At 42.4% G+C, this 27,942-nt stretch overlaps 1 protein-coding gene across 4 annotated transcripts; it reads right to left on the bottom strand.

The window, feature by feature from the left end:
* On the bottom strand, positions 1-27,390 carry RGMB (repulsive guidance molecule BMP co-receptor b). Of its 4 annotated transcripts, XM_005284059.4 has the most exons (6): positions 27,232-27,390; positions 26,769-26,807; positions 25,763-25,854; positions 21,959-22,173; positions 16,447-16,955; positions 1-3,295 (listed from the first exon to the last, which is right to left on the bottom strand). In XM_005284059.4, the coding sequence occupies exons 3-6, from the start codon at positions 25,765-25,767 to the stop codon at positions 2,627-2,629; spliced, it is 1,398 nt and encodes a 465-aa protein (XP_005284116.2). In that variant the 5' UTR covers positions 25,768-25,854; positions 26,769-26,807; positions 27,232-27,390; the 3' UTR covers positions 1-2,626. The 4 variants fall into 4 exon arrangements, with proteins under 4 accessions (XP_005284116.2, XP_008171388.2, XP_023965554.2 ...); XM_008173166.4 differs by lacking the exon at positions 27,232-27,390 and having other exon boundaries at positions 26,769-27,198; XM_024109786.3 differs by lacking the exon at positions 27,232-27,390 and having other exon boundaries at positions 25,763-25,823; positions 26,769-27,198.
* Between the last annotated feature and the right edge of the window lie 552 nt (positions 27,391-27,942).

The following is a 27,942-nucleotide window of genomic DNA, read 5'->3' as shown; positions in this document are numbered from 1 at the left end:
TTCCACAGCATGGTATGTAACTTTATTCTTCTATCATAATAATTTAAAGTATTTACACACTGCACAGTCACTCTTTTACACAAACATATACTTACTGGTATATCCATGAACCACATCAAGAAGGTTTTGCAAAGACTGACACATTGTGGGGTTTCCAAGCATAAAAATAAAATTTGAAGCCTTCTAAAAGAGACAGCCATTTGGAGTGTCTGTGAAAACCAGTGTTCCCTCTAAGCGTAAGCTCTCCCCAGAGACCATTCACTAAGCTTCAAAATATCCAGATGTTTGGCATTAAATAAAACTCTTTTGGCTAGTGTGGACTTCAAGAACCAACATGTGCAAATAACATTTTCTCAAGAAATCCCACAGCAGGAACAAGAAAACGCTTTGAAGGAAGCACAACATTTCTGAAATTTTACTTGTCTATGGGGCTCACAATTCGCTACTAGTATATATACACGTGTGTGTGTGTGTGTGTATATACACACACACACACACACACACACACACACGTATTTGTGGGACTGGGGGACAGGAAACTAGCTACTAGATCTGCATCATTTACTATGTACTTGTACTGGGGCAGCAACTCTAGGCTCAGCCACTACAATTCTTTCACAATACTTTTAAACTCAGTGCACTAATGGGGAAATTCAGCCACCCAAAATACAAGGGTTCCCCCCCCCCCACGTTAGAGCAGCAAAACAGGAAAGCTCCCTTCCTCTACCCCATTTGACAGTAGGCCAGAAACCACATTACCTAGAGCATTTGGAAAACCATTTCCAGCTAACTCAGTTTAAACAGTGTGGCCAGGCAGAAGGGATGGGGCAAACTATCTGAACACATTAGAATGTGTTCTTGTCTAGTACATCGTTCTGCCTTCCACACTGGCTAGCCAAACCAAGCTAGCTTAATTGGTTTTCAAAACAGCATTCCCAGCCCAATGTAAGTGGCATGTAAATCTTCCACCCATTCCAGTGTCAAGTTAAGTCTCTCTGCCAACAGAGAGTCCCAGCAATTGCTAAAAGGAGACCATCCCTAATCTGTCTAGCCCTTCATCATTCCATGCAAAAAGAGGAGAGATTTAACTTTCACGTATCACCTCTCACACTACCCAACAAGCATTGAGTAAAATTTACTTACTGAACTTTAGAGTAATGAAAGCAAGACTATTCCAGTCTGTTATTCTTGTATACACAGCACCCTCCGAAAACCCCAATCACCCCCCACCAACCTGCAGCAGCAAGTTTCAGTGCCTAGGTCTATAGACCGGGGCTCACTTACGGATCTAAAAATAGCCACAAACATTCAGGCTTAGGTCTGGAGCTCAGGCTCTGAAGCCTGGAGGTGAGTGGGTTTCAGAACACTACGGTTTTAAGCGCCACAGAGTGAGCCCCCAAGCCCGTAGACCTGGGCTCTGAGACTCATTGCCACAGGCTTTAAAATGCAGTGTAGACATACCCTTGGAATGTTAGAGACTCACTAATCTACACTAAACTGTTTCCAAGAGAAAAACAGAATACAAACACACACTTAGACCAATTAGCAATCATGACAGTGGGGGGCAGGGGCTGTGTGTGTGGCACATGTGGGTATTTGTACTGTTGAAAATCTTTACTATGTAAGATGTTACCTCTTTCTTGCAATAATTTAAGGCACTAGATTGATTCAGTGACCCAGTGGTTGAACTTTATCCCTACCATGCATGAGGACTCTGTTGAAATAACCCTCTCCCTATATTCTAACACATTTGGTAGAAGCACTGCTTATGGAAGGGAATTTCTTAGGTCACTTAGCACCCCTCCAGCTATCAGTCCCAAAAGAAGATGGACAGCTGTGACAGGGACTGTTAAGGAAAAGTGTGTTTATGTAGGGTGCACGCGTAGGGAAAATCTCCCAGCATGCCCCTTGATATCCTAGTGATACAACCTAGGCAATTAAAAAAAATCTCAGGTGCTCTCCTTGAGCCTAGGCAACCAAATGATCCCTCAATTTCAACTCATTCACAGAATAAAACTAGCAGTCTTGAGGGAAAGGCAATATTCAATGTCATGCTATGCAATTAAAACATGTCAAGTGAGCTAGAGAAACACCCAAGACTGTTCTACATACAGCACGTTGCTGTATAAATCATAAGCAGACTCAGTCTGAATGATTCACTTAGAGAGAATAGCAAGTTAGTGCTGTATTCACAGTAGAATGCCTGGTGCTCTTGGGAGGAAATTAAGGATCGAAAGAAGAGGAACACAGAAAAAGTACTTACATATAAAAGTTTTTTTAAACTATGTAATACTTAGAGGGAGCACTGGGGGTGGTGTATGTACATGTGTATTATACATATTACCCAGCTACACACATAAATATTTCATATATAAAAAATAAAGTGCTTTCTATGAGGTCCCAATGCAGGGACATTATAAAACATTTCACCAACTGCAAAACAAATTGATACAATCAAAGAATACTACATCCGACATACATGTAAAACAAACACAATATGTACAATCTGGCGGGTGTCCCAAGACAAACATCCCTTCATATACATGGTATATACATATATACTCTTAGCTTTACTCAATATATTATGACAATATATATTTTAAAACTTTGTTATAGACAAAAAACCCTACAAAAACGCAACAAGGATTAAGCACACAAGTCCAAGACTAACGGACAATTTGCTATTTTTGCCCATATCACCATTTCCACTGTTGGGGAAGATGTGCCAGCGCTCTTTCCTGGGGTGCAGTGCCTCTACGTCCTGCAAGGCACTATGAGCTGCTGCCGTGAAGTTAGCATCACCAGTGGTGAGCAGATCAAACACACAAGAGTAAAAATAGATGTCCTTCACCAGCATCTTCTCATGGCATTTGGTAGTGGCACTCTCCAGTGTGTACACAGACCGGGGCTGAGTAGAGGCAGCATGTGGAAGAAGCTGCCCCATAACGGGCAAAGGTAAGTGACCACTATCATCAATGCGTTCACTCGAGGGGCAGCCATTCACACACAGCTGGAGGTCCTGGCTTTCTTCATAAGCCATGGCCAGCTCTTCTGGCATGCGAATGGCCAGCGTTAGGTAATGTCCGACTTGGCGCACAAACACAGTGGCCCCGATGTACCTGGCGTGCATCTCCACGTATCTGCCACTGACTCTCTCCACTATGCGCAAGCTCTTGGTGTCACTGTCACCTCCACTTGTTGTGCCATCTACAAAAGCCGCCGGTAGGTCATCAGTCACTGCCTGGTACACCTTCTGCTCTGTGCAGTCTTGGTATGATTTAAAGATAATAGTTATCTGGAAGAAAACAAGGGAAATTAGAGGGGAAATTCATCTCAAAATCATTATCACCACTGTAGATTGAGAATGATCAAGGGCTGAATAGCTGCCCACCAAGCCCATCGTTCATTCCTACAGAAAATTATCTCTAACCGTGCACCTATTCCCAAAACTCTAATACATAGTCTAGCAGAGGGCGACTTAAATGGAGTTCTTACATTAGCGGGAAACCCACAATAGTGGAAGACAGCAACTGGAAAAAGAGGCCAAAAAGGGAACAGGCTGTATATATAACAGAGCCACAACTCCCTCTCCTAATGCTCCCTTAACACTTTGGAATGCAATCTCATGGAGCTGTATGTGCCAAATAATTCCCATGCCACTATCTTCTGTGGCACAACCAGTTTCTCTCCATGGAGAGAGCAGTGTGCTCTAATGCAATCAGCAACCAGAGTGCAAGGGGTGCCACTGACTACATGAACATGGAGAAAATATTCATTGTACCCCCTCTAATATATAGCTAATCCTTGAACAACCTGAAAATGCTGTAGAAAAAGCACACTATTATTTCAGCCATCAATTCAATACGCAATCAGTGACTAGCTGCGCCTGCTCTCTTCTGTAATTATTTGACAATCTGCATTTTGTTATTCAGTGTTTGGACTTGGCCTTTATAAACTGAGAGATTTGACACCTCCAGTCCACTAGCAGCTACAGAACATATGTATTACAGGCAGAAGGGGAATAAAACAGGTGGCTTATAAGAAAATGCACTACTCTGAACAAGATAATAAAAGTGCAGAGCAAACTTTGCTTTAAGAGAGGGATCGGCAACCTTTGGCCCGTGGCCTGCCAGGGTAAGCCCCCTGGCAGGCCGGGCCGGTTTGTTTACCTGCCGCATCCACAGGTTCGGTTGATCACGGCTCTCACTGGCCGCAGTTCACCGCTCCAGGCCAATGGGGGCTGCAGGAAGCGGCGGCCAGCACATCCCTCGGCCCGCACCACTTCCCGCAGCCCCCATTGGCCTGGGACAGCGAACTGCAATTGGCTGAACCTGCGGATGCGGCAGGTAAACAAACCGGACCAGCCGCCCGGGGCTTACCCTGGTGGGACGCGGGCCAAAGGTTGCCGATCCCTGCTTTAAGAGGTGGCTTGCACTGGAAGTTTGTACCTTTTTATGATGCTAACGAATGGCCTCTTAAATCTTAAATGTTTGTTATTTAAAGTCCACATGCAATAGAAATCAGATTCTCCAGTCTTCACAGGGGAAGCAGGCAGGTTATATTGTTACATTATTTGTTAGGGTTCCTAGAGCTCTGTAGAGGTATCTTATTTTTATTTAAACAAATGGCATGTCTGCAGCTTCCTTCCAACAGTGAAGAGGAGAGGAAATACTGACTTGAACAAGCTAGGGTTTTTAAAAAATATTAAAATACTGCTTATTTCTGTATCTGTATGTTCACACTTGACAAACTATATACACATCATAAAACAAGAGAAAAATGACAAACTGCAAAGCAATTTTAAGTACATTGCCAAGAGATTTAAAGTACTCCAAAATGTGTTCGTGAACATTTCCAGCCCTATGAATGTCTTCAGTTTCTAGCAGCCCTTGAATGTTTTAGTTTCAGTTAGCCACCACACTAGGGCACAGCAGCTTTTGTTTCTTACCTCTCAGCTTTGAAATACAAGAGTTAAGGCTCAAACAGCTGGATTACAGGGAATCGGAACACCATCTCTCCCTTCTAGGAGGAGGAAGATTAAACATTAACTTTGCGCCCTTCTTGCTATTAGTAAATGAAAGTGATGATTTCCCTTACTATCACCTCCTCTCCTCTGTCCAAACCCTCTTCAAACACATCCAAAGAAGTGAGGTTTTTACCCACGAAAGCTTATGCCCAAATAAATCTGTTTGTCTTTAAGGTGCCACCAGACTCCTTGTTGTTTCTTCAAACACACAATACTTAGTTTTAATGTTTCATCTGCCCCAGTTAGTTAGCATTACATTCTCACACATACAGACAGAGCACTCACTATTTTAGTTCCACATGTTCCCACTGGTACGGTCTGATTGGAATTTTCCAACGATTTTTCTTTGCTTTAATCAAGTTATACAGCAAGCTTGGGACCAGCTGTAGTCAAGCAATCTGTGAAATTCATATGCCTGAGCCACAGCTGAGATATAAGGATTTTGTTCAAAATCCAGACAATATACCAATTACTTACCCCCCTTAGACAGTCACTGCTTTTGTCTAGTGTAGTGAGCCCACCATTCCACTTTACTTCCAATCTTTTATGTTTAGTTCAGTCCAGCAGCCCAGAAGGAAGCTATCCTGCACATTGTCTCATGAGTAATTTGCAGTGCCTCTGATCCCTGTGCCTCAATAAATGAAGCTTCCACGAAGCTGCTTTAACACAGGACTGCAAAACAGATTAATTAATGGCGCTGGACACAAATGGCACAGCAATGGTAGTGTTCTTTAGGCCCATTCGTGACACTCTGCAAGAAAAGAATGATTTATCTCCCAGCTGAAGGAAAATTCTGTGCAAGACTGCTCAGCACCTGAGTCTGAGGTTAACAGATCAGATGGCTTTAATGACACCACACAGAACCTGCTTTTCCATATAACCACCCACACTAATTCCCAATCAATAGGCTCCATGACTGACTTAATGCTTCTCTAAGCGCTGAGTAATTTGTCTCTAGTTTCTCAAACCGAAATTTCAATCAGTTGGTCCTGCTTGTGCAGAGGGACACTTTCACTGCTTGAAGACCATGAGGAAATCTGGATATGACAGAAGGAAACAAACATTTTTACTCTGCTTCTGGCAAGCTACAACAGAAATAAGAAACAGTCACCAACTGCTCTCACTAGGACTCTGCTTTCTTCATCGGGGTAAATCTCATGCATAGGGAGAGAAAGGCCTCCACCCCATTGCAGCCCTGCAATGGTTTTGCCCAAGGAGCACAAGCTGAAAAGCTATGAAAGGGCAGGGTATGTACTCTGTGAGGTCTCCACAATGTCCCCAAATTGGCTAGCAAAGAGAAGACCACTGGAATGTGCCAGGCTTCACACTTAGGGATACAGTGGGCTAGAAGCAGTGTTTAATTTGTGCCAGCGCTTGCCACGGCTAAGCTCCGGCATCTCTAGGCTTGGCAGTCCATAGCCCCAGCACCCCTGAGCTTCCTGCATTAGTTATGAATGAAAAAAATGGCTTGCGCCCCAGACCTCTCTTTACAAATTAAGCACTGGCTAGAATACCCACTTGTGGTGGCAAGGAGAGGCTGCAACATCCAGTCCAGTCCACAAAGTCCAATAGTGAAAAGGGAGGTCTGTAGGGTTGTGGTGGATTTAATACTCCTTACCCAACTTCCTCTCTCTTGATTCTCTCTGTAACCCTCACCTGTAGACTACTCCATTCCTGGCCATTTTTGGGGGGGTGGGGTGGGAAGAGGTGAATTTCACCCTAAATCCCTCCCTTCCGCACCTCTGCTGCATCAAACTGTATTTAAAAAACAGTTGGATATTTATCATTTCAAAATTTTTGCATCTAAGTTTGCCATTTGTTACTGTGTGCACATATAACACTTGATTCAACACAAGTAACTCCCACACACAGCTGTTGATCTATAACAGCGTTCAAAAACCAGGAAAAATAAAAAGCCAAAAAGGAATTCCAACTGCCGGAAGTACCTTAATGCATTTGCATCTGTATGAAGGAAACACTTTCATAAAGACAGGTTTCAGAGTAGCAGCCGTGTTAGTCTGTATCCGTAAAAAGAACAGGAGTACTTGTGGCACCTTAGAGACTAACAAATTTATTAGAGCATAAGCTTTCGTGGACTACAGCCCACTTCTTCGGATGCATACGCTGTAGTCCACGAAAGCTTATGCTCTAATAAATTTGTTAGTCTCTAAGGTGCCACAAGTACTCCTGTTCTTTTTACTTTCATAAAGCAAAGTCAGTCTGCCAACCAAGTGCTCTGGGCATGTGTGGCGCTCTCAAAAGTTACTGCAATTATTAGGATGAACCACCCCAAAAATAACACTTCCTATTCACACTCTAAACCAGCCTCAGTTACATAAAGGCTATGTACAAAAATTGTAAACTTCTACTCAATGTTTTGGGCCGAAACTTTCCACTGCTTGATCTCATATGAAAGACAAATGTGTTTCTGGAATGAGCAAAATCCTCTCCACTTTCAGTTTGCTGAACACAAAAAAAATTATTTTAAAAACAAATTCTTCTGCATAAAAACCTCACAAAGAGCTGAGTTTTTGAAGGTGGAACTTTCCCAAGCTGCTAGTAAATACAGGAAGATTCTATGGGTTCTCAAATACAGAGCAGCTACTGCTTCTCCATGGGCTTATTTATAAAAGTATATACTTTTTTATCCATGTTAGCTAAAACATTTCAGCCAACACGTTTTAAAAATACTTTTAATCCTAGTCCAGATGAGCTCCATTATGCAACTACGGTACTAGAATCAGAGTTTAGTTGGAGTGGTTTGGTGCTGCTATTTCATTGCAGAGTTCCACAGCTGTGCACACTTGAATTTTCCACAACTGGAACAAGGAGCTAACATTTTCATCTTCCCCCTTCAAGAGGGAGAGATTTTAATAAGATTACCAGTACTGCAGCTCCTTATTAGGCTTTACTTTAACTCTCTTGCATTCAGCCTTCAAATGTTCTTAAGTACTAGTAACTGCAACACCACAGGGAAGCAAAGAGACTGTTTCACTCATATGACAACTACCAGGGAAATTCAATGCAGTAACTCATTTTGTAGTTACATTTTCAACCCAAAAGATAACTGAAGAGCTCCCCTTCCTTAAGAACCCAGACTCAGCCACGTTAAACATACTAAATTCTCTTCTCAGATTCATAAATTAAAGTCACATTAATTTGAAAAGGGAGTTATGCACATGGGGGGAGCAGAATTTAGCCAATTTGTGTGGGTGTGAGGGGGGAAATGTTCATAGCAGATTGTAAAACAAATAGTATGTGCAACATGAGTGAGCTAGCATTGCTGCTGGAACCTTGGCTTTTTTTTAATATCTTAACTTTAGTGCAGTTAGCTCCTCAGCTTGCATTACCAAATGCAAAAATGTTACTTTATACATGAGGTTTTGCAGCTTGTATTGTATCATCTCCTCCATTGTGCATAAGAGACATGCAAACTATTAGCCCAAACAAGTGTTAAGAAAGACTTTTTTTACTAACAGGTAGTATTCACAGGCTTATATTAATTAATTTTTCCTCTTAAAAAGAGAACACTATCAAGACTGCAAGTACCAACATTTAAACACCCACCTCCTTCCTTTACTATGTCTGTTTGCCACCTCCATGAAATTCCTAGTCATTTCCTCTCTCCCCCTAATATCTGGTTTTCTATTGTATATAGATTCTTATACCTCTCTCATTACCAAAATATCACAACACCTTCCAGGAGTGCATTACACAATGTGACTAATATGTTACATATCTGTTATCTCATCATTGAGAACATCAGATCTCCCCTTCACCTCTCCTCTTTAGGAGTTATAGAAACAGCACATTTCGTATACACAAAACCACGCACACTCTTCTACCTGGTGTCCTTTGAAACTTTTTAGTCTCTGAAAGAGTGAACCCTCAACACACCATCTGTATTGCTTACTTGTTTCTATAAACTAATCCATATGCTGCAATAACTCAATTTGGCACATTTGCACTATACCACACCATTTATTATTGATGGATTGTATTGCTGTGCATTTAAAACATCAATGCCTTTGTTAAACATTTCTCCCTCCCCCCACCTCCAACTCTCTGGCTCTGCTCATTCACTTTCAATATTTCATCCCCTGTGATCGTCCCCACCCACAAGAACAAGGAAGACAGATTAAGTACAACCCAGCTCCCATATCAGAATGCAACATTAAGGGCCCAATCTTCTATGGCTACTGCAGGCAAAACCCCTACAGAAGTCAAAGTTTTTGCCTGTACAGGCTGTATGGGATCAGGCCAAACCCCCTTCATTTTGAATGTAGATATTGCTACAGAATAGTCCAAACTAAGTATTATTTTACAGAATTAAAAATCACAGAGGGAGCCATGAGACCAAGCTCTATTGCCAGTTTTGCCATGGACCTCCTGTGACTTGGACAAGTCACTTAATCTTTCTGTGCCTGTTCCCATCCCACCCTTTGCCAATTTAAACCATTAGCTCTTGGAGGCAGGGATTGTACACCTTTGCATGTAGCCTACTACTACTGGCTCGAAATTCAACTGAGGCCTGCAGATGCTACTGTAATACAAGAATTAACAGATGCCTGCCATCACAAATGAAGCCACGGGATCCCTTGCCTTGAAGGGCTTACAAGTGGATTTCAGATATGTAACAAGAAGTTACACATGTGGAAGAACAAAGGCTACAGCAATAAGAAACTTAGAATAATTGCATAAGGTGCAGGCATTTTAAATTTATATTTAAAACATGAAAGCAGCATCACCCTTGTGCCATAAGGAATACTGTACACTTTACTAGAGAGTTCCCTTTGGCAAGTGATGGCATACAAATAAATGTGATCCAGAAACAGTTCTATCTACCTGAGGTATCTATATATCTTAGCAAAGGCTCTGTAGTCAGACAGACTGCTGAGTATGCAGTTTGAATCAGCAGAAAACACTATCTGTGCTTCTTGCATCTTGGAATTAGGATTTATCATTAGTGTTTAAATCTGCAGTTTGAAGTGTGTGATCTATTGGCATCTTTGGAAGGAAATGCAGTATCTTGATTTAGTATGCTGCTTTTCCAGCCCATGAAAAGAGACATGGGGGGTAGGAGCAATGTGTGAAGAGAAATGTAGTCCTATTAATGCACTGGGGTAATTCACCAAACACTGGTTTAAGAAGTTACAGAACTAGAATTTCAGCGAAGGACCTCATGAAACTAGATAACTTGGGTTAACAGATTCAAAGGTTTTTATAGCTTCCATGTCCAGGGAGTTCTCACTACCAGAAGACAGGAGGCCAAGAAAGCTGCCCTGCTCGGTACACTCCCCCTGAAGCTCTGGTAACGGCCAATGTCGAGACAGGACACTGAGCTAGACGAACCACTGATGTAACCCAGTACATCAGTTTTATGTTCTAAAGCATTATTAAGCAAAATCAAGTAACATGGTCAAGGTTAGAAGACTCCAAGTTAGACTGACCTACCTTTTCTACCCCCCACCCATGTCTTTTTGAAAAAAACACTGTTCTTTGTGCACTTTCCACACATCCTCAACAACAAATGCTTCCGTTTTATCCCCTCAGAAATAGAAATGATGCAAGGAGCACAATATTCATGAACAGTAATAAAGCAGAGCTCAGTGAGGGAAAAGACAAGAAACACCATTTAGTAAGGGAAACCCTGAAGGCTGATAATGTTGACAGAAGTACTCAGTAAGTTTGGTGACGAGATCTCTTGACCTCACTGCTAACTAAGTATGAGATGTTCCTTCCTTGTGAAATTCCATTTTTCTATGCTATATACAATAATTGGCAAGGAAACATGCAACACTGAGAATTTTGCAACTGCTCTTAGCACAATGAAAGATTCACTTTTGCTTCTGCTCCTGCTTACAAAGTCAGCCTCAATACCATATCTGCCTGCTTCTCCCATAACTTCGTGCTTTTGCCACACACCTTCTCAAACTGATCCTTAATATGGACTTCTATGGGGCCTTCAAGAAGTTAGACATTCATTTTTAATGGCTTTCTTGCTCACACTCCATGCTGTGAGCTAGCAGTGGCTTAGTTACCATAGCTGAAAGGAAAGACCGGGGTCCCTCAAACAGGGATCCAGGACAATACCCTTCCACTCCTAAGGAAGTGACAGTGTGGGAGCTGGGAACTCACCAATACATTTTCTCCCTAGATATCCCTCCCTCCCCGCCCGCAAAGACAAATAACCAAAAAGAAAAAAAAAGACCGAATAATCTCTGCTCATTCAACACTAGAGGTGGCTCTTCTAGGTTTAGGTTGAAGCACATGTGAGAGGGTACTAGAAAGAAAGAACCTTTCACTGCCAAAGCCTGTGCTTTACCTGTTTGAAGGTAAACAGATGACTTCAGTCTCAAGCAGAGCTGCCAGTCTGACCCTTCACAAACAAGGATTCAGTTAGATTTTAAAGAGCCAGCATGCTCATTTTAGCATAAACATACATGGGAACTTCTTTTCATTCAGGATGGAGCTCTTGATCTTAAGTAAATTAACAAAAACCTTTCCAAAAGTCTGAGGCCCAGGTCTGTATGAAAGTTGCTCTGGTGACTGCCTGTGAGAGTTAGCTAAGGGCACACACAAATGAATGTTTGGTGCCTAACAAGCCATTTGCCCAGGTTACTACCCAGTTTGCATGCCTGACTGCTCTAATTACTTGCACAGGCAGGATGTCTCAGACCCTTCATTTTTAACCCTTAGTTTGCACACTATTTTCCCTCTTAAAGGGATTTGCTTTGTTGGCAATTACACAAGATCAAGCTGGAGTTATCAGCTCCAACACACTTTACTCCTTCTAGATATTTCACTCTACAGAGTGAAGTTTTGCCCTTTCTGAAAATTAAAACTGAGTTAGTCCTGACTTCAGACACTAGCACCACTGCAAAAAGCATATAAAGGTCAATATTATTTTACATGGCTGACAATCTCATGGTCCTTAGAATGACAATAGAATGTTCTCATTCCAGTTAATTATTCAAAGGGAGTAGCAGAGCAAGTTCAGTACAACGAAAGCTCTTCCTGCAAAACAGAAGCCAGACTGCAAAATATATGAAAGGATTTTAGCAAGAAGACAGACCACTTAACTTATCAATGTTTCACTACACTTCTAATGCAACTGATCGAGATTCTTTGTATTTGCAATCACCTAAGGCTTTTAACTGTGCCTACTGTAGTAAAAGCTCTGTGTTCTCCCACTACCAATTCTCCTCCCCTTCTCTACCACTAGCCTTCCCCTCCCCACCCATCCAAACTATAGAGAACAGTCCTTGTCAGTTCCTAATCACTGCTACATCAGAAAAAAGTTTCCCATGTAGGAGCACAGATGGAACTGTGCTTCTACACTACATCATTCTCTTCTGCTAATCAGAGGGGCTTGGAGACAAAGTATTGGTGAGAAGAGAGTAAATGCATTACTGGCATCTAGACCACTCACTGAAAGGATGTGGTAAGTAAACATTTCCTCCCATAGAATAAAAAAAAATCACTATAAAAGAGTAGAGTCTTCCTTCAAGGTACTTATAAGGCTCCCGCAATCTTTAATATATTTATGCTCCCTGCCCTTTCTGAGGGAGGGAAGTACTATTTATACACATTTTACCAACGGGGAACAAAGCTACAGAGAGGCTAAGTGATGTGCCCAAGGTCACACAGGAAGTCCATAGTGAAAAAGGGTCTTGAGTCCAAGTCTTTGAGTCCTAGGCTAGTGCCCTAGCCCACGGGACTATCCTCCCTCCTCCATCTGAAAGGCACTGGGTTCCCACACTGATGGTCACAGTATAAATAAAGACTAGGTATGAAAGAAAGCAAAGTTACAAGTCCCAGCTATTCCCATCTTGGCTACAGACTATGCAATGCCTTTAATTTAGTTAATTCTGAAGAAAAAGGTTTCCTTGCTGTCTGCATCATGAAAAGCAATAATATGTAAGACACCTACAAAACTGAAACTGCCAACAGCACTAAGTGTATAAGCACACTCCTTCCACCCTTGGGAAATAGCCTTCATGTAAGGAATGACAGGAACAGGGAACCCCCTTACTTGCTTTTATTCATACCACAGAGGAGAAGTGAGGGGCGAGAAAAGCAGGGGGAGTCCCCCCAAATTAAAAGTGGCAAAAGGATGCCACCCCAGCAGGTTCTTTCTCCCTCTGTTGCAGTTAGGGTTTGGGGGAAGGGAAAAGAGGAGGCAAAGCGTTATACATGCCATGATCACCTAAACTGCAGGGAGATTTCCCAAAATAAATCTGTAAGCTAGCGCTGGCTCATCAAGCCACACGTCCCTCTACCTGCCTGTCAAGGTGGCGGGAAAGTAGGGTAAGTGGACACAACCAGTAACTGTATGGCTCTTGAGGGAGCCATGCTACCAAGGGGGAGTAGTACAGGTAGAATCTATCAAATAGACCAATCATCGCCCTAGATCCATCCTAATCCTATGTAATGCCTCAAACCCCTCCCCTCTCGAGAAAAGCATGCAGAGGAAACTGCAAGGTGAGCATCCATTTCCCCTTTTCATTGGTTTCCCCCTGGAATGGGTCAAGCAGTTCATTATCAGCTGGCATTTGATCCAAAATTCAGAATGTTGTTGAAAACAAGCTTTTGCAAAACTGAAAGCCAATAGAGAAAAAGAATCTCTCCTTATTAAAAACCCACAACATTCCTCTGGACTGTTTGCAATCCAAAACACTGCATGACTGCTAGCATATGCGGTCTTGAAAGTAAGGCTGATGAGAAACTGACTAGCTTATTTTAATGCTCTAAGCTGAAAGAAATGCAGCAAACAAACAGTCTAAGTAGTGAAAAGTTAGATTCAAAGTGAATTTTTGAAATCTAAGTAATCAGCAACACCAGTAATTAGTTTTAAAATTAAACTAAGTAATATCCACTATGATGAGAGTAAATTCTGCCACAAAATGGAAGAAGCTCCTTCATAGAGAATATCATAGAATATCAGGATTGGAAGGGACCTCAGGAGGTCATCTAGTCCAACCCCCTGCTCAAAGCAGGACCAATCCCCAGACAGATTTTTACCTCAGTTTCCTAAATGACCCCCTCAAGGATTGAACTCACAAGCCTGGGTTTAGCAGGCCAATGCTCAAACCACTGAGCTATCCCTCCCCCCAAAGGGAAACTGGAAACTAGATGGAACAAGCTAATAGAAAATATATTGTAGGGATCAATCCTGCACTGACAAGATAACTTAAGAGGCCTTTTCTCTCACTTATAGGAGTCTGTGCTTCGTAAAGAAATCTAGGGCTCAGAAAGATGCATTAGTTCACAACATACATCTTGCAATGCTTCCAATGCAGTAGGTAACAGCCTTCAACTCCCACAAAAAGAGGTGTTCTGATAAAAATTTGATTGCCTGGCAAAGAAAGAAAAACCTCAAGTATTGCACAGCATCTATCACTGGTGCCAATAAACCACTTTCAAACATTTTAAAATGAACACCTTCTTGCAGCCCCCTTATTAACTGCTTCTGCATATTTAACATCCCTGTGGGTGCTGAGGTGAATTCTTAGGTCAGATTTTAACATTAACATACTTATTATAAAGAGAAAGCGTCAAACAGCACTCCTCCAAAGGACTTAGGGGGCAGGAGGAGAATACTGCTTATATAGCTTTACACTGGAAGTAATACAAGAACCATATGCTTAGAAATGAACAAGTTCCTCTACCCCAGCATGTTACTGAGATTTACCCTCTCACATTACTTCCATATTTGTTATCTTAACACAGAACTTCACCTGGGCTATACACACAGCTGTATACACACCTAGGTGTTCTCGCCTTCTTCCATCCCTACCGAGAGAACCTCCCTGTTGCAAGGATGTTTTCTACAGCTGCCTAGCAAAACTTAGCATGAAAAGGTATTTTGTATTCTATTGAATATTTTCCCTTCTTGTATTCCTATGTTAAAGTGTCTTGAAGGAATCCGCTTCAGTAAGCATTTTCTTTAAAAAAAAGTTGCAAGTCTATTTTGAGAAGCAGATTATGGAAAGTATGCATCTTTCAAGGTTTATTTTGGCATGCAGATTGTGCTTCTACATGAGGGTTCATCACTAAAAATTCAGAACCTGGGATACTTTGTCAGTCCAGTACTGGTTCCTCTTACATAACTCCACTACTGTCCAACCCAGAGATTTCATCTCACCTGTATTAGTGTCAACATTGGATGCCATCACAGAACTGAACAGCAAGGCTGCTCTTCATCTATTATAATTACGGCATAGCTGCCTTGGGGTTAAATTTGCAGATCCTGATCTAGTTCTATACCTAGCAACTGCAAAGAGAACACCCCAAGACTAGACTATGGGTGGTGGTATCTGGGCAGGATAAGCAGAGCTTAAACATTAAGGTACTTTCCCCCAGTTTGTGCCTTAAATGGTTATCATACCACCATTGTATGTCATTTCCATTAGGAACCACTGTGCTATTAAAGGCACACAGTCAGCTTGCTTTTTTCCCCCCCATTATTAATTTCTAAAGATATCAGAAAAAAAGCTACCACCCCCTTTAAACAGTTTACTCTGTAGTTAAAAAGATACACAAGGATATTTTTGCTCCTATGCTGCCTTGAATGATTTAAGAACAACATCGAACATGCCCATGCCAATCCCTCCCTGGACACACACCTGCTTGCTGCCTTTTCACTTGGTTTCCCTTTCAGTTTTCTGTTCTTGTTACTGGTAAGCACCCTTTTTGGGGTGGGGGTCAGGGCATGCACCATCAACAAATATGAAACTGACATTTCCCCATACCACTCCACCACTTTTAGCAACAGCAATCTTAAGGGTCCCTTGTAATAAAGTTCCGATAAGTGAGATTTTCAAAGTGCTGCTCCTTGCATTTTCATGGAATTCATTGGGCCATTTCAGTTACCATTTGGTCTCTCTTAAGACCACTGCATTTTGCGCATCTTCCTCCTTTCAAATGTACTCTATAGCCCCTTTTCCTCCTCCGTCTCAGCTCAGAGCTCTCTATTCCTATGTACCTTTCCATTTGCACCAGTCTAGGGGGGGTGGGACAGTACTGTCCCACGACTCTTTCATACCTGGCAGTTTTGTAGATTAACACAAAGCAGCTAGTACAGTCACCCCCTGCCTACACCTCAAAGAATTGCAATTTACATCCAGTTTCACCCATGGCTACTTTAAGTGTTAATCTCGGATCTCAAACATTTTTGATGAGGTGAGTGGTTCCTCCACTAAAAAACTAAATAAATGGCCCTTTTGCTTAGAGGGGCTTTCTGAAGCAAAGCCCGGTCATCCATGCATCAAGAAGCTACTGCACAAAACACCTCGACCCCATAAGTCTAAAAGTAGGAGTATTAAATGGTTTAGTCTGTGTTGTACTTTTGATCTTCAAATTCCACTTAACACTGAGGGGAGTGGTGGGCAAGAGAGAAAAGAGAGAACAATCCATACCTTATTTGTAGCAGTAGCACTGGATCCTGGCACCAGAGGCACATTCGTCACTTGCACTGATAAGTAGTTATTGTCTATGAGAGGCCAGGCACCTTCCACTTTGCATGTCTGAAAGTGATCCTTAAAAGTCCTAAGGTGAGGATCACCAAACAAACCACAAAAGAGGTAAGTAGGAGGGGTTTGCTCCCCTCCCCGAAGTTCTCTGGCTCCTATGCGGCCACTGTAATTACAGGGGTCGTGGGTAACTTCAGGGTTAGTAGAAGATGTTGGCCCATCCTTGGAGCAGTTTCTCTGACTCATGAGGTCGCTGATCCCTAGCACAGCGGAATGGTAAACTAGGTTTCCACGACAGACTTTGGAATTGCGATAGGTGCAGGCAGAATATGCCCGCAGGGCTTTGCAGAACTCCAAATCAAAGCCATCAAGAGCAGAGTTTAGATGCGAAGTTAATGACACAAAGTCTGTGGTGCACTTCTGGATTCGACATGGTGTTTGCAGCTGGCAGTCACCTAAGTACAAGAATAAAAGGGAGAGAGAGATATCAAACATTTTAGAGCACAATTTATTTTTTCCCCCCTGAACACTACAGACAGTAACCTGAAGGTTACTCAGCAGATAATTTCTCTCACTGGGAAATTTCCTGCCATATTGCTTAAAAGAAAACAGTTTAGAAAACTAAGTAGCACTATAGATTGCTTCTCCCAAAAGGCTGAAGTGACCCACAGAAGACTTAGTTTCCATGAAAACAATGGCAGGTAGTTGATTTAAAAACAACAACATATCCTGCCAAATACAAACCCAGTGTTTCGTCTCCATATTATATCAAGATGATATTGCAAACCCATGCTTAAATTAATCACTTAGTCCATAACTATATCTCCATCAGTCTTCTAATGTTTTTCATCACAAGTTAGTTAAAGGTTTTAGTTTTTTGGTAAATCATATTCCTGAGACGAGAGGAGATTTTGCCATAAAGTTAAACGTACGGATTAAGCCTTCTACTGCAGGAAGTGACCCACATGGTGCAGAGATCACATTTACACCCTCTTCAAGAAGGGGAAAAATGCAGGCCATAAAACTCAATTTACTTTCATTCTTGGGCATTGCCACAGCTAGTGCTTCATCAGTCATTTTCTTTATACAAATGAAAAACCCTTTACACTATATTTTGAAACTACAGGTAAGGGTCTGTCAACTGTGGAAACCAAGCATTGCAATAGCACCTTATTACCTGGGATACGGAGGGCATGTATGGGGAGAGAAACAGAAGCAGATCATGAAATGCAGGTGGCAGACTTACATTTCAGTTCTTATAAATAACAGACTAGTTTCACACAGTGCCATGGTCACTTGGCTTCTGGAGAGGAAGTATAACTACAATCCTGGCAAGTAACTGCTTCCCCTAGCCCTCTCTTTCCCTGCCCACTCAGCCCTTAATGTCATGCTTTCAAATATTCTAACAACCTTACTCTGCACACAACACTTACCACAGAACAACTCACGGGGGAGGGGAAAACAAGACAAAGAACTGCATGTAGTACTGAAGGAGGTATGAATGCAGACAGATTTCATTGCAATTAGAAGCAGAAGACCTGGTTCTGTATATAATATACACCATATTGTACTGCAGAAAACATCAAACCACATTTATTTGATGCAATAAACGAACATTCTTATAATACCTATTTTTAAAATTGCACTGAGTGGGGGACTTAATCAGCTATTCAATGCCAGGTGAAGAGGACTTGGACAAGAAAAGCAAATAGGTATTCCATCTGAATGCCTTGTGTCCACTAATTGGAAACCAACTTTCAAGAGAGACATCTTTGGTGCAACACTTACTGGGCTACACATACATCTATCTAAAAAAATGTTACATTAGGTGCTTTACTTTAGTAATCTACATACTATTTTATTTTTATATTCTGGTGTCATCTATAGCATACTAAAGTGCGGTGACCATAATCTCTGCTCTAAAGAATTTACAATCTAGGAAGAATCAACACACTATGATTTAGAAAAAACAAGTGAAAAGTGTCTGTTTATTCACCTAACATCCTGGAGGAGGGAAGGGTGTAAGGAAGGGGAAAAGTTAGATTAATACTTATTGATATCCTATAGGTTACCCAGTTTTTGGTAATCTTTTACTGAATACTGTGTTATGCATCTTGTTAAAAAACCAAGAGCTATAGGCTTATATCCAGTATTTAGATACTCCTACCTACCACCAAATTTTAGCAGGAAGGTATAAGTGCTTTCAAGATGAAAATGCTTTTAATGAACACTCAAGGTTTCCATAAGCTAACATTCCTGTCTTGGGAAACTTAAGAAGAAACATCTGAAATATTATTCCACCTTCCTTACACCAAAAAATAAATTTCCTTCCCACTCTGGAGTGTGGAGCTGGATACATTTCCTATTAAAAAACTGACAATGTTAGTTTAAATACCCTACACTCCAGTTATATTAACCCTATAGTATTAAGAGTTTTAAACAGTTAAAATAAAAATAAAAGATATGTTTCTTCTAATTCAAACTAGAAAATACCTGAGTTGTCCCACTACTACCCATGCACTACTTTAAATCTACTCCAGGGAACAAGAGTTTTAAAAATCATATTTATACTGGAAAGGAGGCAAAGAACTGAAGACAACCATTATGGTTAAAGGAACTTAGTAATGTATAGTTTAGGACTTCACACAATAGCTAGCTGTCCAAGCACCAACAGCTTCCATTAAAAATATGTTCTGGCTATTTGTTTTTTTTATGAGCTATAAAATTCAGCTGTGTATAAATTTGTTTGAAATTACAAAATCATAAAATATGAGCATAATTTCATAAATTATGAAAATATGTGCATGCTCAGGGGAGTGGGGGAGAAAAGGCAAAAATACGATACCATTTTAAATAGCCTTTCCCCACCCATCGAACCTTCTTTATACCTATTCTCACTTTTTCCTTGTTTCCCTTGGCTTCAGAGTGAGCGGGGATTAGTGGTCTTCAAAATTCTGATTAAAAAGTGTTCTTAAACCACATACAGACACAAGGTGGTGGGGGAGAAAGCAAGCCCTATTTGTTACCTGATATTCAAAAGAGAGAGGGGAGAGAAAATGGGATTATTAGTTTCATCTCCTAACCTATAATGACCCTCCTTTATAATGACTAACTCTCGTACACCCAGAAATATCCAGTCTTCATGAATTTATAATGACAGTGCACACTTCGCCTGTTACTGGTGAACCTCGTCATAATGCCAAGACAATGCAGATTAAAAAAAGTATCAATATACACATTTTATACATTCTTATTGTTATAAGAACATGCATCACAGAAGTGTTATCAATGTAAGGTAAACTATAATGGTGATGAGGCAAGTGACATGGGAGCAGTAATAAAAGCATATGTCTGCCCAAACTACACTTGGCTAAGCACCGTGAAATATGCAGAAACCATTTCATTCCAAACGCACTGATCGGAGAGGATCATCATTGCCAGTAGGTACAGTAAGCAAGTGATTTTATTAAATCTGAAGGCTGCTGTCCTGCAAACACTTGTGCATGTGAATAATTCAACTAAAATTATAGATATTTTGGAAGAATTACTAGATAAAGAGAACATTCTTTCACAGAAAAACTATCACTCTAGCAAATTTCTTGTTGAAAACGATATGGACTTTAATGAAGATGCTTTTTGGAATGTTACATTTTCCAACTTTTCTTAAGATAAGCAAGTAGTTCTTTTAACAAAATAGAACTAACTTCTCAGCTAAATTTCACCAGTTAATCACTGGTGGACTAGTAAATAGATGAATTTTATCACTGTCTTCTACATAGCCTCCAGTTATTTGACTGGGACTTTTGCTAAAATATTATTAGTAGAATATGGCTGGCTTTTCACTCTGCATCACCTAAGGGGCAGTTCAAATGAACATGGCATATAACTTTTGCCCATCACTCTAGCACAGAAATATTTAGGTACCTAAAAATAGGTAATATAATTTTATCACAAATAATGAGATACACAAGTGGTCAAAGACCAACTAAGATAGTTCTAGGAGACATTCCTGAAGAGATCTGATAAGAGTATACCTCGTTTTCTAAAATGATTTAAAAAAATAATGCTGGAACAATTTAAAAGCCACCATACATGGCTTTCTTTCTAATTTTTTTTTTCTGAATATTATCATTAAAGCAGCTTCTCCACATACACAGGGGGGAAAGATCAAGTTCTCTTCTACATATAAAACGTTTTTAGAATTCAATCTAAAGAAGAAGATTTCAAATACAGATTTCTGCTTCTTAAGGATTGTCACTCTAGGACTGATCTTTAATTTCTTTGTTTTGTTAACCCTAATACAGTAATAAAATAATTCTATGAATTCAATTCATTAATATGAGTGTGTATTTTAGGGAACAAAGACAGATTCAGTGACATTTACTTTTCTGAATCTCTTACACAATGTGCATTTTTCCATGACACCTTCTTGCAATGGGCTGCAGTTAGTCTCTTACCTATAATCAATGTATAGCTTTAAATCATATTTCTTCCCATTAACAACTAAAAATCTCATTTTTATATCTTAATCATCAATTTCACATTTAGGATATAATCCTGTTAAAAACTCATTTTAAACTTTACTCCACCTCCATCCTGAAGAACTTTACTTTTCCTCTTCCCTTACTCCACACATCAGAACATTTCTCAGCAGAGGAATGTAACTCCCCTAAGAAATATTTTAGAAGAAACATAAACCCTGAAGGAAGCTGTACATCACAAATGTGATGGATGGCGCACAGCTGATGGACATTAACCCTACAGACCCAAATAAACTAACCAGTCTGATCAAGTTTTACTAGAGAACGGCAAAACACCATGAAACTACCATCAGTATTAAGGGGCGATTTTAGAAACTTTAAAAAAATCAATCTAGACCGGCAGAGAAAATTAAACCCATTTCATTAAGAGCTTGTTTCCCCCTCCCACCATCCCCCAACTCCAGCTGCAGGGAACAGAAGAAAAGCACAAGGTTCCCTCTCTCCCCCCACGGAGGAGGCGGTGGTGGAAAGAGAAACCTGATCTCAGCCCTGACTTTCAGTAAACATCACCGCAGTGAGCAATAAAGCCCCGTGGGTCTAAAGCTCACACAACACCCCCTTCCCCAAACGGAGACAGCTCCCCTCCCCCTAACGATTACTAAGCAGGTTGGGGAGCGGGGGTTTCCCGAAGGTTTATGTCCTGGGGGGAAGCAGTCAGACTCCTCCACAAGCCGATCAAGCAGGGGCTTCGCTCCCCGTTTAAGGCTACTCCCGTCCCCCAAACAAAGAGACTTCCCACCCTAGCCCAGTAACGGCTGGTCCCGGGGGCACAGGTAAGGTGCCAGCCAGACAACGGGCCCCCGATCCGAACTCCGCCCCGGCCAGGAGCTCTGGCGAGGCACGGGGCGTGCCCGGCTGCCAGCCCGGCCAGGCGGGGAGGGAGCGTTGCTGCCCAGGGAAAGCAGCGGCGGCGGTACCTGTGCGCAGCAGCAACCCGACGTTGAAGAGGAGAAACAGGGCGGCCGGCGGCGGCGGGTGCAGCCGGCGGCGGCGGCGTTGCTCAGCCCCGGCGGCGTAGGAAGGTGCTGCTCTCCCCATGCCCGTCCATGCAGGTCTGTGGGACTCCGGCGGCGGCGGGACGGGACTGCTGCATGAGCAGGCGAGCCGGCCTCCTCGCTTCCTCCTCTTCCTCCTTCAGCCCCACGGCGGGGAGAGGCCGTCAGCAGGCCGAGCGGGAGCGAGCGCAGCCGGGCAGCGCAGCATTGCGGGGAGAGACACAAACACAAAGAGTGAGGCTCGCCCCCCGGGCCGCGCGGAGCTCTCGGCCTGCGCCTCTCCCGCACGGCTCCCCCGGCCAGCCAATCAATCTCAGCTCCGCACTCGCCGACCCCGCCCTCCAGGCTCCCATTGGCTGGCCGAGCCCGTCCAACAAGCCCGACGCGAGCCTCATAGGAGCCCCGCACTTCCCTCCCACCCCACCTCCGCCAAGCTCCCTCCTCCCCGAAGGGAGCTGGGCGGACTGCGGAGGAGGCTGAGGTGATTTGCTGGCGGGTCCCCGCCCTGCTTTCTCCGCCTCCTGGGCTTATTGTTTTCGTGCTGTGGCTTCAAGAAGCACACGGCAGCCCCCGTGGGAGCGAAAAGTGCGAAGAGCGCTTTTTTTCTGCCTGTTTCCCGCTCGGGTGCTGGGATCTCTCGCCTTGCCTGGGTCGCTTTCTTGTACTGAGGCACCTCCCTTCGCTTCTCAACTGTCTTTCTTCCCGATGAGAGACCTGGTCCCTTAGCCATTCTAGTGCTCTGCCCCCAAAACCCTTTCTTGCTGGGAGCCCTGCCTCGAAAAATGCTGCTTTCCAACGGATACAAATTCAGTCCAGTCTGTAAATGAGGAATTTCGCCGGCCCTGCTTTGTATCATCTAAGAAATGCCTTCCAAAATCATGTGATTCAGATGTATTGATCTTCGCAGCAGCTAATCACATCCCTGGGACCACTGCGCCAAGCATTCCGATTTGGAACGTTGGGTTTGCCAGCGTTCCTAATCGGAATGCAGGCGTAGCGGTGCCGGGGTTGTGATTGGCTGCGGAGGGTATCAATGGAGCCTTGGAGGACTCCGCCCGAGGGAATGACTTCACCTTCTTGCCCGTGGCTGTAGCTAGTTTCCGGTGACTTTCTATCCTTAAGTTAATATCGAAACACTTTATGGGCCTGAGGGGGACAAACATCTTGCATCCGCACGCTGTGGTTAAACAAGCAGGTCGAATTCGTGAACTTTGAGTTTACTCTAGACTGGGCGAATTTTAACATCTTGATTATTTTAGGAGAATTTAAGATTTTAGCGACATCGCTAAGAACTAAGTATAAGGAATCTCACAGTTGTAACGCTGCTAATTTGCGTGCAGTTGCTGTAGTCTGTAGGCGAACTGCTGACTGGCTCCTATGCGCTCAAGTAGGCCCCCTCATTATGTAGAGGAAACTCAGACAAGGAGACCGAAGAAGAGGAAATACACACAAACTACAGGGGGGAATTGTTGTGACTGATAGCGTCCAATTTTGTTATCGGTAGGGGTGTGAAGTGAAATCTAATCTTCATGAATTGCTTTACCACTTGAATCCACTTTCTCTTCCTCCCAGAACTGCTCTGTGTTGAGGAGTTAGCATACCGAGCAAAATGGGAGTTTTGTAATTATTGTTCGTGCTTTTAATGATGATAATTATGATTTTAAAAACTGGCAGGTCTATCCAATAGGCCTCATATAATGAAGGATGTTTGCATAGGTGCTCGAACTAGGGGTTCTGCTGCATCCCCTGACTTGAAGTGGTTTCCACTATATACAGGGTTTTTAGTTTATTTCAGTAGCTCTCAGCACCCACACTATAAAAATTGATCCAGCACCCCTGGGTGTTTGATTGAAGTTTGCAGTGATCAGCTCTACAGCAATTCCCTCACCTCCTTTTCTTTAAGTTGTACTGAAATTTGTTTGGCCACGGTGATACACTTCCCCCCCCCCCCATATCTCCACCCCAACAACAGGCATTAGGAAGCACGAAAAAAGAAATTAACAAAAAAGTTGAGTCATTTCTTGGACTAATCAATTTCTCTCTCTCTCTCTATATATATATATATAAAGCTATGTCTGTACAAACTACCGTGTAAGTATAGTAACTTTTCCATGTTTATTTGCTATGAATTAGGAAGACTGCCATAGTTAACTTTTACCAAGCGAGCCTTATATATTAAACTAAATGTGTTTACAGTGTCCTTTCTCACGGCTATATCCTGTAGTTGTGCCCATGACAAAGATCTGATTACCCCTAAGGCACAATTCAAATCTTGCATTTTACATCCACATCTTCATCATAGTGGCACCAGTATTGCACATAGGAATGATTTGTTCTATACACAAGTCGGACATTAACCATTGCCTTTGGAGCAATTGTGATATCAGATGTTATATACAATTATGCTTTGCGATTTTCTTTTTAGTTAAAAAAATCAACAAAACATGCGACTTAAGTGGACAAAAATCACCAATTTCGAAGATAGATCTTTCACTCCATCCTTAACTTCTCCCATTTGGTGACCCATTAAAGAAACATTGAAGGCTAGTTCTGCAGAGTTCTGCGCCAAGAAAACTCATAGTGACTTGGTTTTCTTGCTTGTGTTGACTTTAAGTTACCGTTTTAATGTAGGTTTTTTCTTAAGTTATTTATCGGGCTAAAACCAGATTCTGAAATCCCTGCTGAAGCAACATTCTCATTAAAGTCAGTGGGGGGCTTTGCCTATGAGGACTTCTGGTTTTGTTCCAATTCTTTCGCTGAGCTCGTATGGTCTGTTCAATGAGCGGCTCTTTGACAATAGAGGGCGCTCTTGAGTTACTCCAAATATTTGGGTCATGAAATGTAACTACGTTCATTGAAAGGAGAAATTACATTTTTGATCTGAGGTGCTTTATTGTTCAATTGTAAATTTTGTCAAGCCTGAGATTCAGATGCCTAGTATTTGCATGTTTAGTATTATAAAAATCTACAGTCCTCCAGCGGAAGATGATGTTACTTTTTACAGTTACACTGCGAGATAGTTCCCAGTCTGAAGTGTCAGGATATTAAATTAGCTGTGATATTGGCGTGGAAAGGTCATCGTTAGTGTGCGCTAGGCTTCAGAATGAAAGTTAATTACTAATTAATTTAAATCCACCCAAACTTTTTATTTTTATAAACAGTATCAGATTTATCTGCATGGATTTTTTAGGTTTACATTTAATGTTATAACCTATGAAAGTACAGATCACCAAAACGAGGGTCCCAGCTGTGAGTTGAAAATGTAAAACAAGAAAATAAGTCCATATTTTTTAAAGGCTCGGAAGTTTCTTTCTCGCTTTCTTTTACCCCGAGGAAAAAAAGGATACAATAGCAAAACAAGCAGTGACCCAGCAAAAAAAGAGAAATTAAATGAACGTGTAACTGGGTAAAAGTCAACCACATGCAAGAAGCATTACTGCATTTTAAACAAGCTGTGGTTTATTTTCCAAAAGGGTATGTGTGATGCCTTAACTGTTCCCCTGTTGATATAATCTCCGTTTCCAGAAATACAACACGAATATCCTCTTGGTCTGCTTATTACATTGGTGTATGTGGAGGAAGAATAGCTGGGAATCAAACCTGGGGTTTCAATTTGCAAAACACGTCATTATATTCCCCACTATTTTTTCTTTGCCTGTGTAACTAAGGTAGAAGCATCAGCAATCAGTACTTAATAAATCGACTTCTAAATATTTTTGTACTTACATCATATTTAATTTTTAGGGTGTTGCGCGGATCGCTGGAGTCAACGCTGCATCCTGTTCTCCTAGAAGATGGGATACTTTGCAAATTAGGACCTGTATATTAGATAATTAAAAACGTTATGTCCATCTTCGGAAGGCCTAGGAAGCGTTCATTGCTTGGACCTAGACACTATATTGACGTGGTCCTGGACTTTGCAAATACTGACTAAGAAGCCTGAAAGTAGCAGGTGCAGAAAGCATTTGGAAACCGCCTGCCAGAACCGAGGAGGTAATGCTCTTCCTGCCCATTTATCTCAGGAAACCGGCACAAGCTTCCCTTCGAAACAAAATTAACCTCTCATTAGCCAGAAACTCTCAAGAAAGCTTTAAAACCTTTGCAATCTCTATCTAAAATGCTTAGGACTCCCCCGCCCCCCTTCCAGGCAATGCAATTACTGCCATCGGTTACACTTCGGTTTTCCTAACGCAGCCTGAGTTTGCATTTAGCTGCCATCAAACTGTCAATGCAAAAAAGGAAGCACACCAGCCACTTCTTCCTTCTTTAGGGCTCCTCTAGGGCTTCCTGAGATGAAGCCCAGCACTGTCTGGAATACAGAAATACTCTCTCACACACGTACTAGCTTTTGGATCCTTTGGAGCAAGTTCCTATCAATGCCCCCTGGACCCTGTGCCCTTTCTTCCTCTAAATGCTAATAACTGACCCTTCGTTGTTCTTGTTGTCAGCTAAAAAGTGAAAACTACGTAGACCAATGCTGCAGACCTATATAGTATTCTTGAAACACTCCAGGGTTACATCAGTTGAAAACAATGTAGAGCAAGAGGTGTTTATTTTATCAGATGCAATTTGTAATTTGCAAACATGTAAGTGATTTCAGATGTCCGGCTGGATTGTTTAGCATGTTTTCCTTCCTTGCCACATATGGCTCCTTCGAAAACTAAAGACAGGTGGATTGACGACACACAAAACCCCGAGCTCCGACTCCAACAAAACAAAACAAACAACTCACCACAAACATCCCCGTGTCTTCATCCCTGACGCTTGCCAGCTGGAACAATAACAGCAAGAGCACACCGCGTCATTCAGCTCTTTCGCAGAGCGAGAGGGCAGGGACAACGGAGCAGCCCCTTTCCCCTTGGAAGGTGGGACTCATAATGACACCTCCGCGAGCGATCGGCTTCATCTGGGGCGCCAATGGACTCCCCCACCACCTCGGAGTGACTGTTTATCTGTCTCTCCCTTCCTGGCACCGGCACAAAGGGAGGGGATGTGCCTTTAATGACAGCGTGATCTTTCCGCTACCTATAGAAAACAAATGGGGGCGGAGGGGGAAGCGAGCGAGCACAATAATTCCCTTCTCCCTCCTGGGAAACTGCTCCCCCTCCAAGAGACACTGGAGCAGCAGCACAGTTTCTCCACCTCCTCAAGTCCGCAGACTCCTGCCAGTGGCTCCTGCAACCGCTGGAATGTACCTGCACATCTGGATGATCAGCTGGGCATCGCCGCGCCAGCCCTTCCCATTCGAGGCTTTGCACAAAGGAGCCTTTTACTGGCCTACGTAGCACTGCCTCAATGTACTCTGCCTGCCTTTTACAACCCCCTCACACTTGTTCACGACATAGTATCAGACTTCCTCAGCAAAAGCAGGCAGCGTGTTACAATATCAAAGCCCCCCGACCGAGCCTACAACAACCCCCTTATTTATTTAGGTATCCGCAGCCCTTTTATAACCTGAGCACGCAAAGCAGTTTCAACGGGTGTCGTCGTCCCCCCCCCCCCCAACCCCCCGGCCTCTGCCAGGTTTCTCCAGATGTTTTGCTGCCAGCGGACAATCTGTTTTCCTTCCCTCTCCTGATGGCGTTTTATTATTTACATTGTTGTCCAGTTCTTGGGCTAACATTGAATTTAAATAACAACAACAAAGAATCGGCACAGAACTTTTGGCTGAAAATCTGACCTAGCAAATAAGTGGCTACATTTAACAGGAGGAAAATTTCGCTTTATGCTCATTGTTTTGAATTCCCAAAATTATTGGGGTTGGGGCGGATTATAAACGCTACTGTGTAGTCTCAGGATCTAGTCCTGCAAGTCTCCTTCGGAGTCTAGACTCCTCTCTTTTTCAACCAGAATGTCGCTTTTTACGTGCCACAGAATGGGTCGGAGGAGGTGGATGTGGCTCTCTT

Source organism: Chrysemys picta, chromosome 6 (assembly GCF_011386835.1).
Source record: "Chrysemys picta bellii isolate R12L10 chromosome 6, ASM1138683v2, whole genome shotgun sequence".
NCBI lineage: Eukaryota > Metazoa > Chordata > Testudines > Emydidae > Chrysemys > Chrysemys picta.
This window is presented reverse-complemented; position numbering and strand designations above follow the sequence as displayed.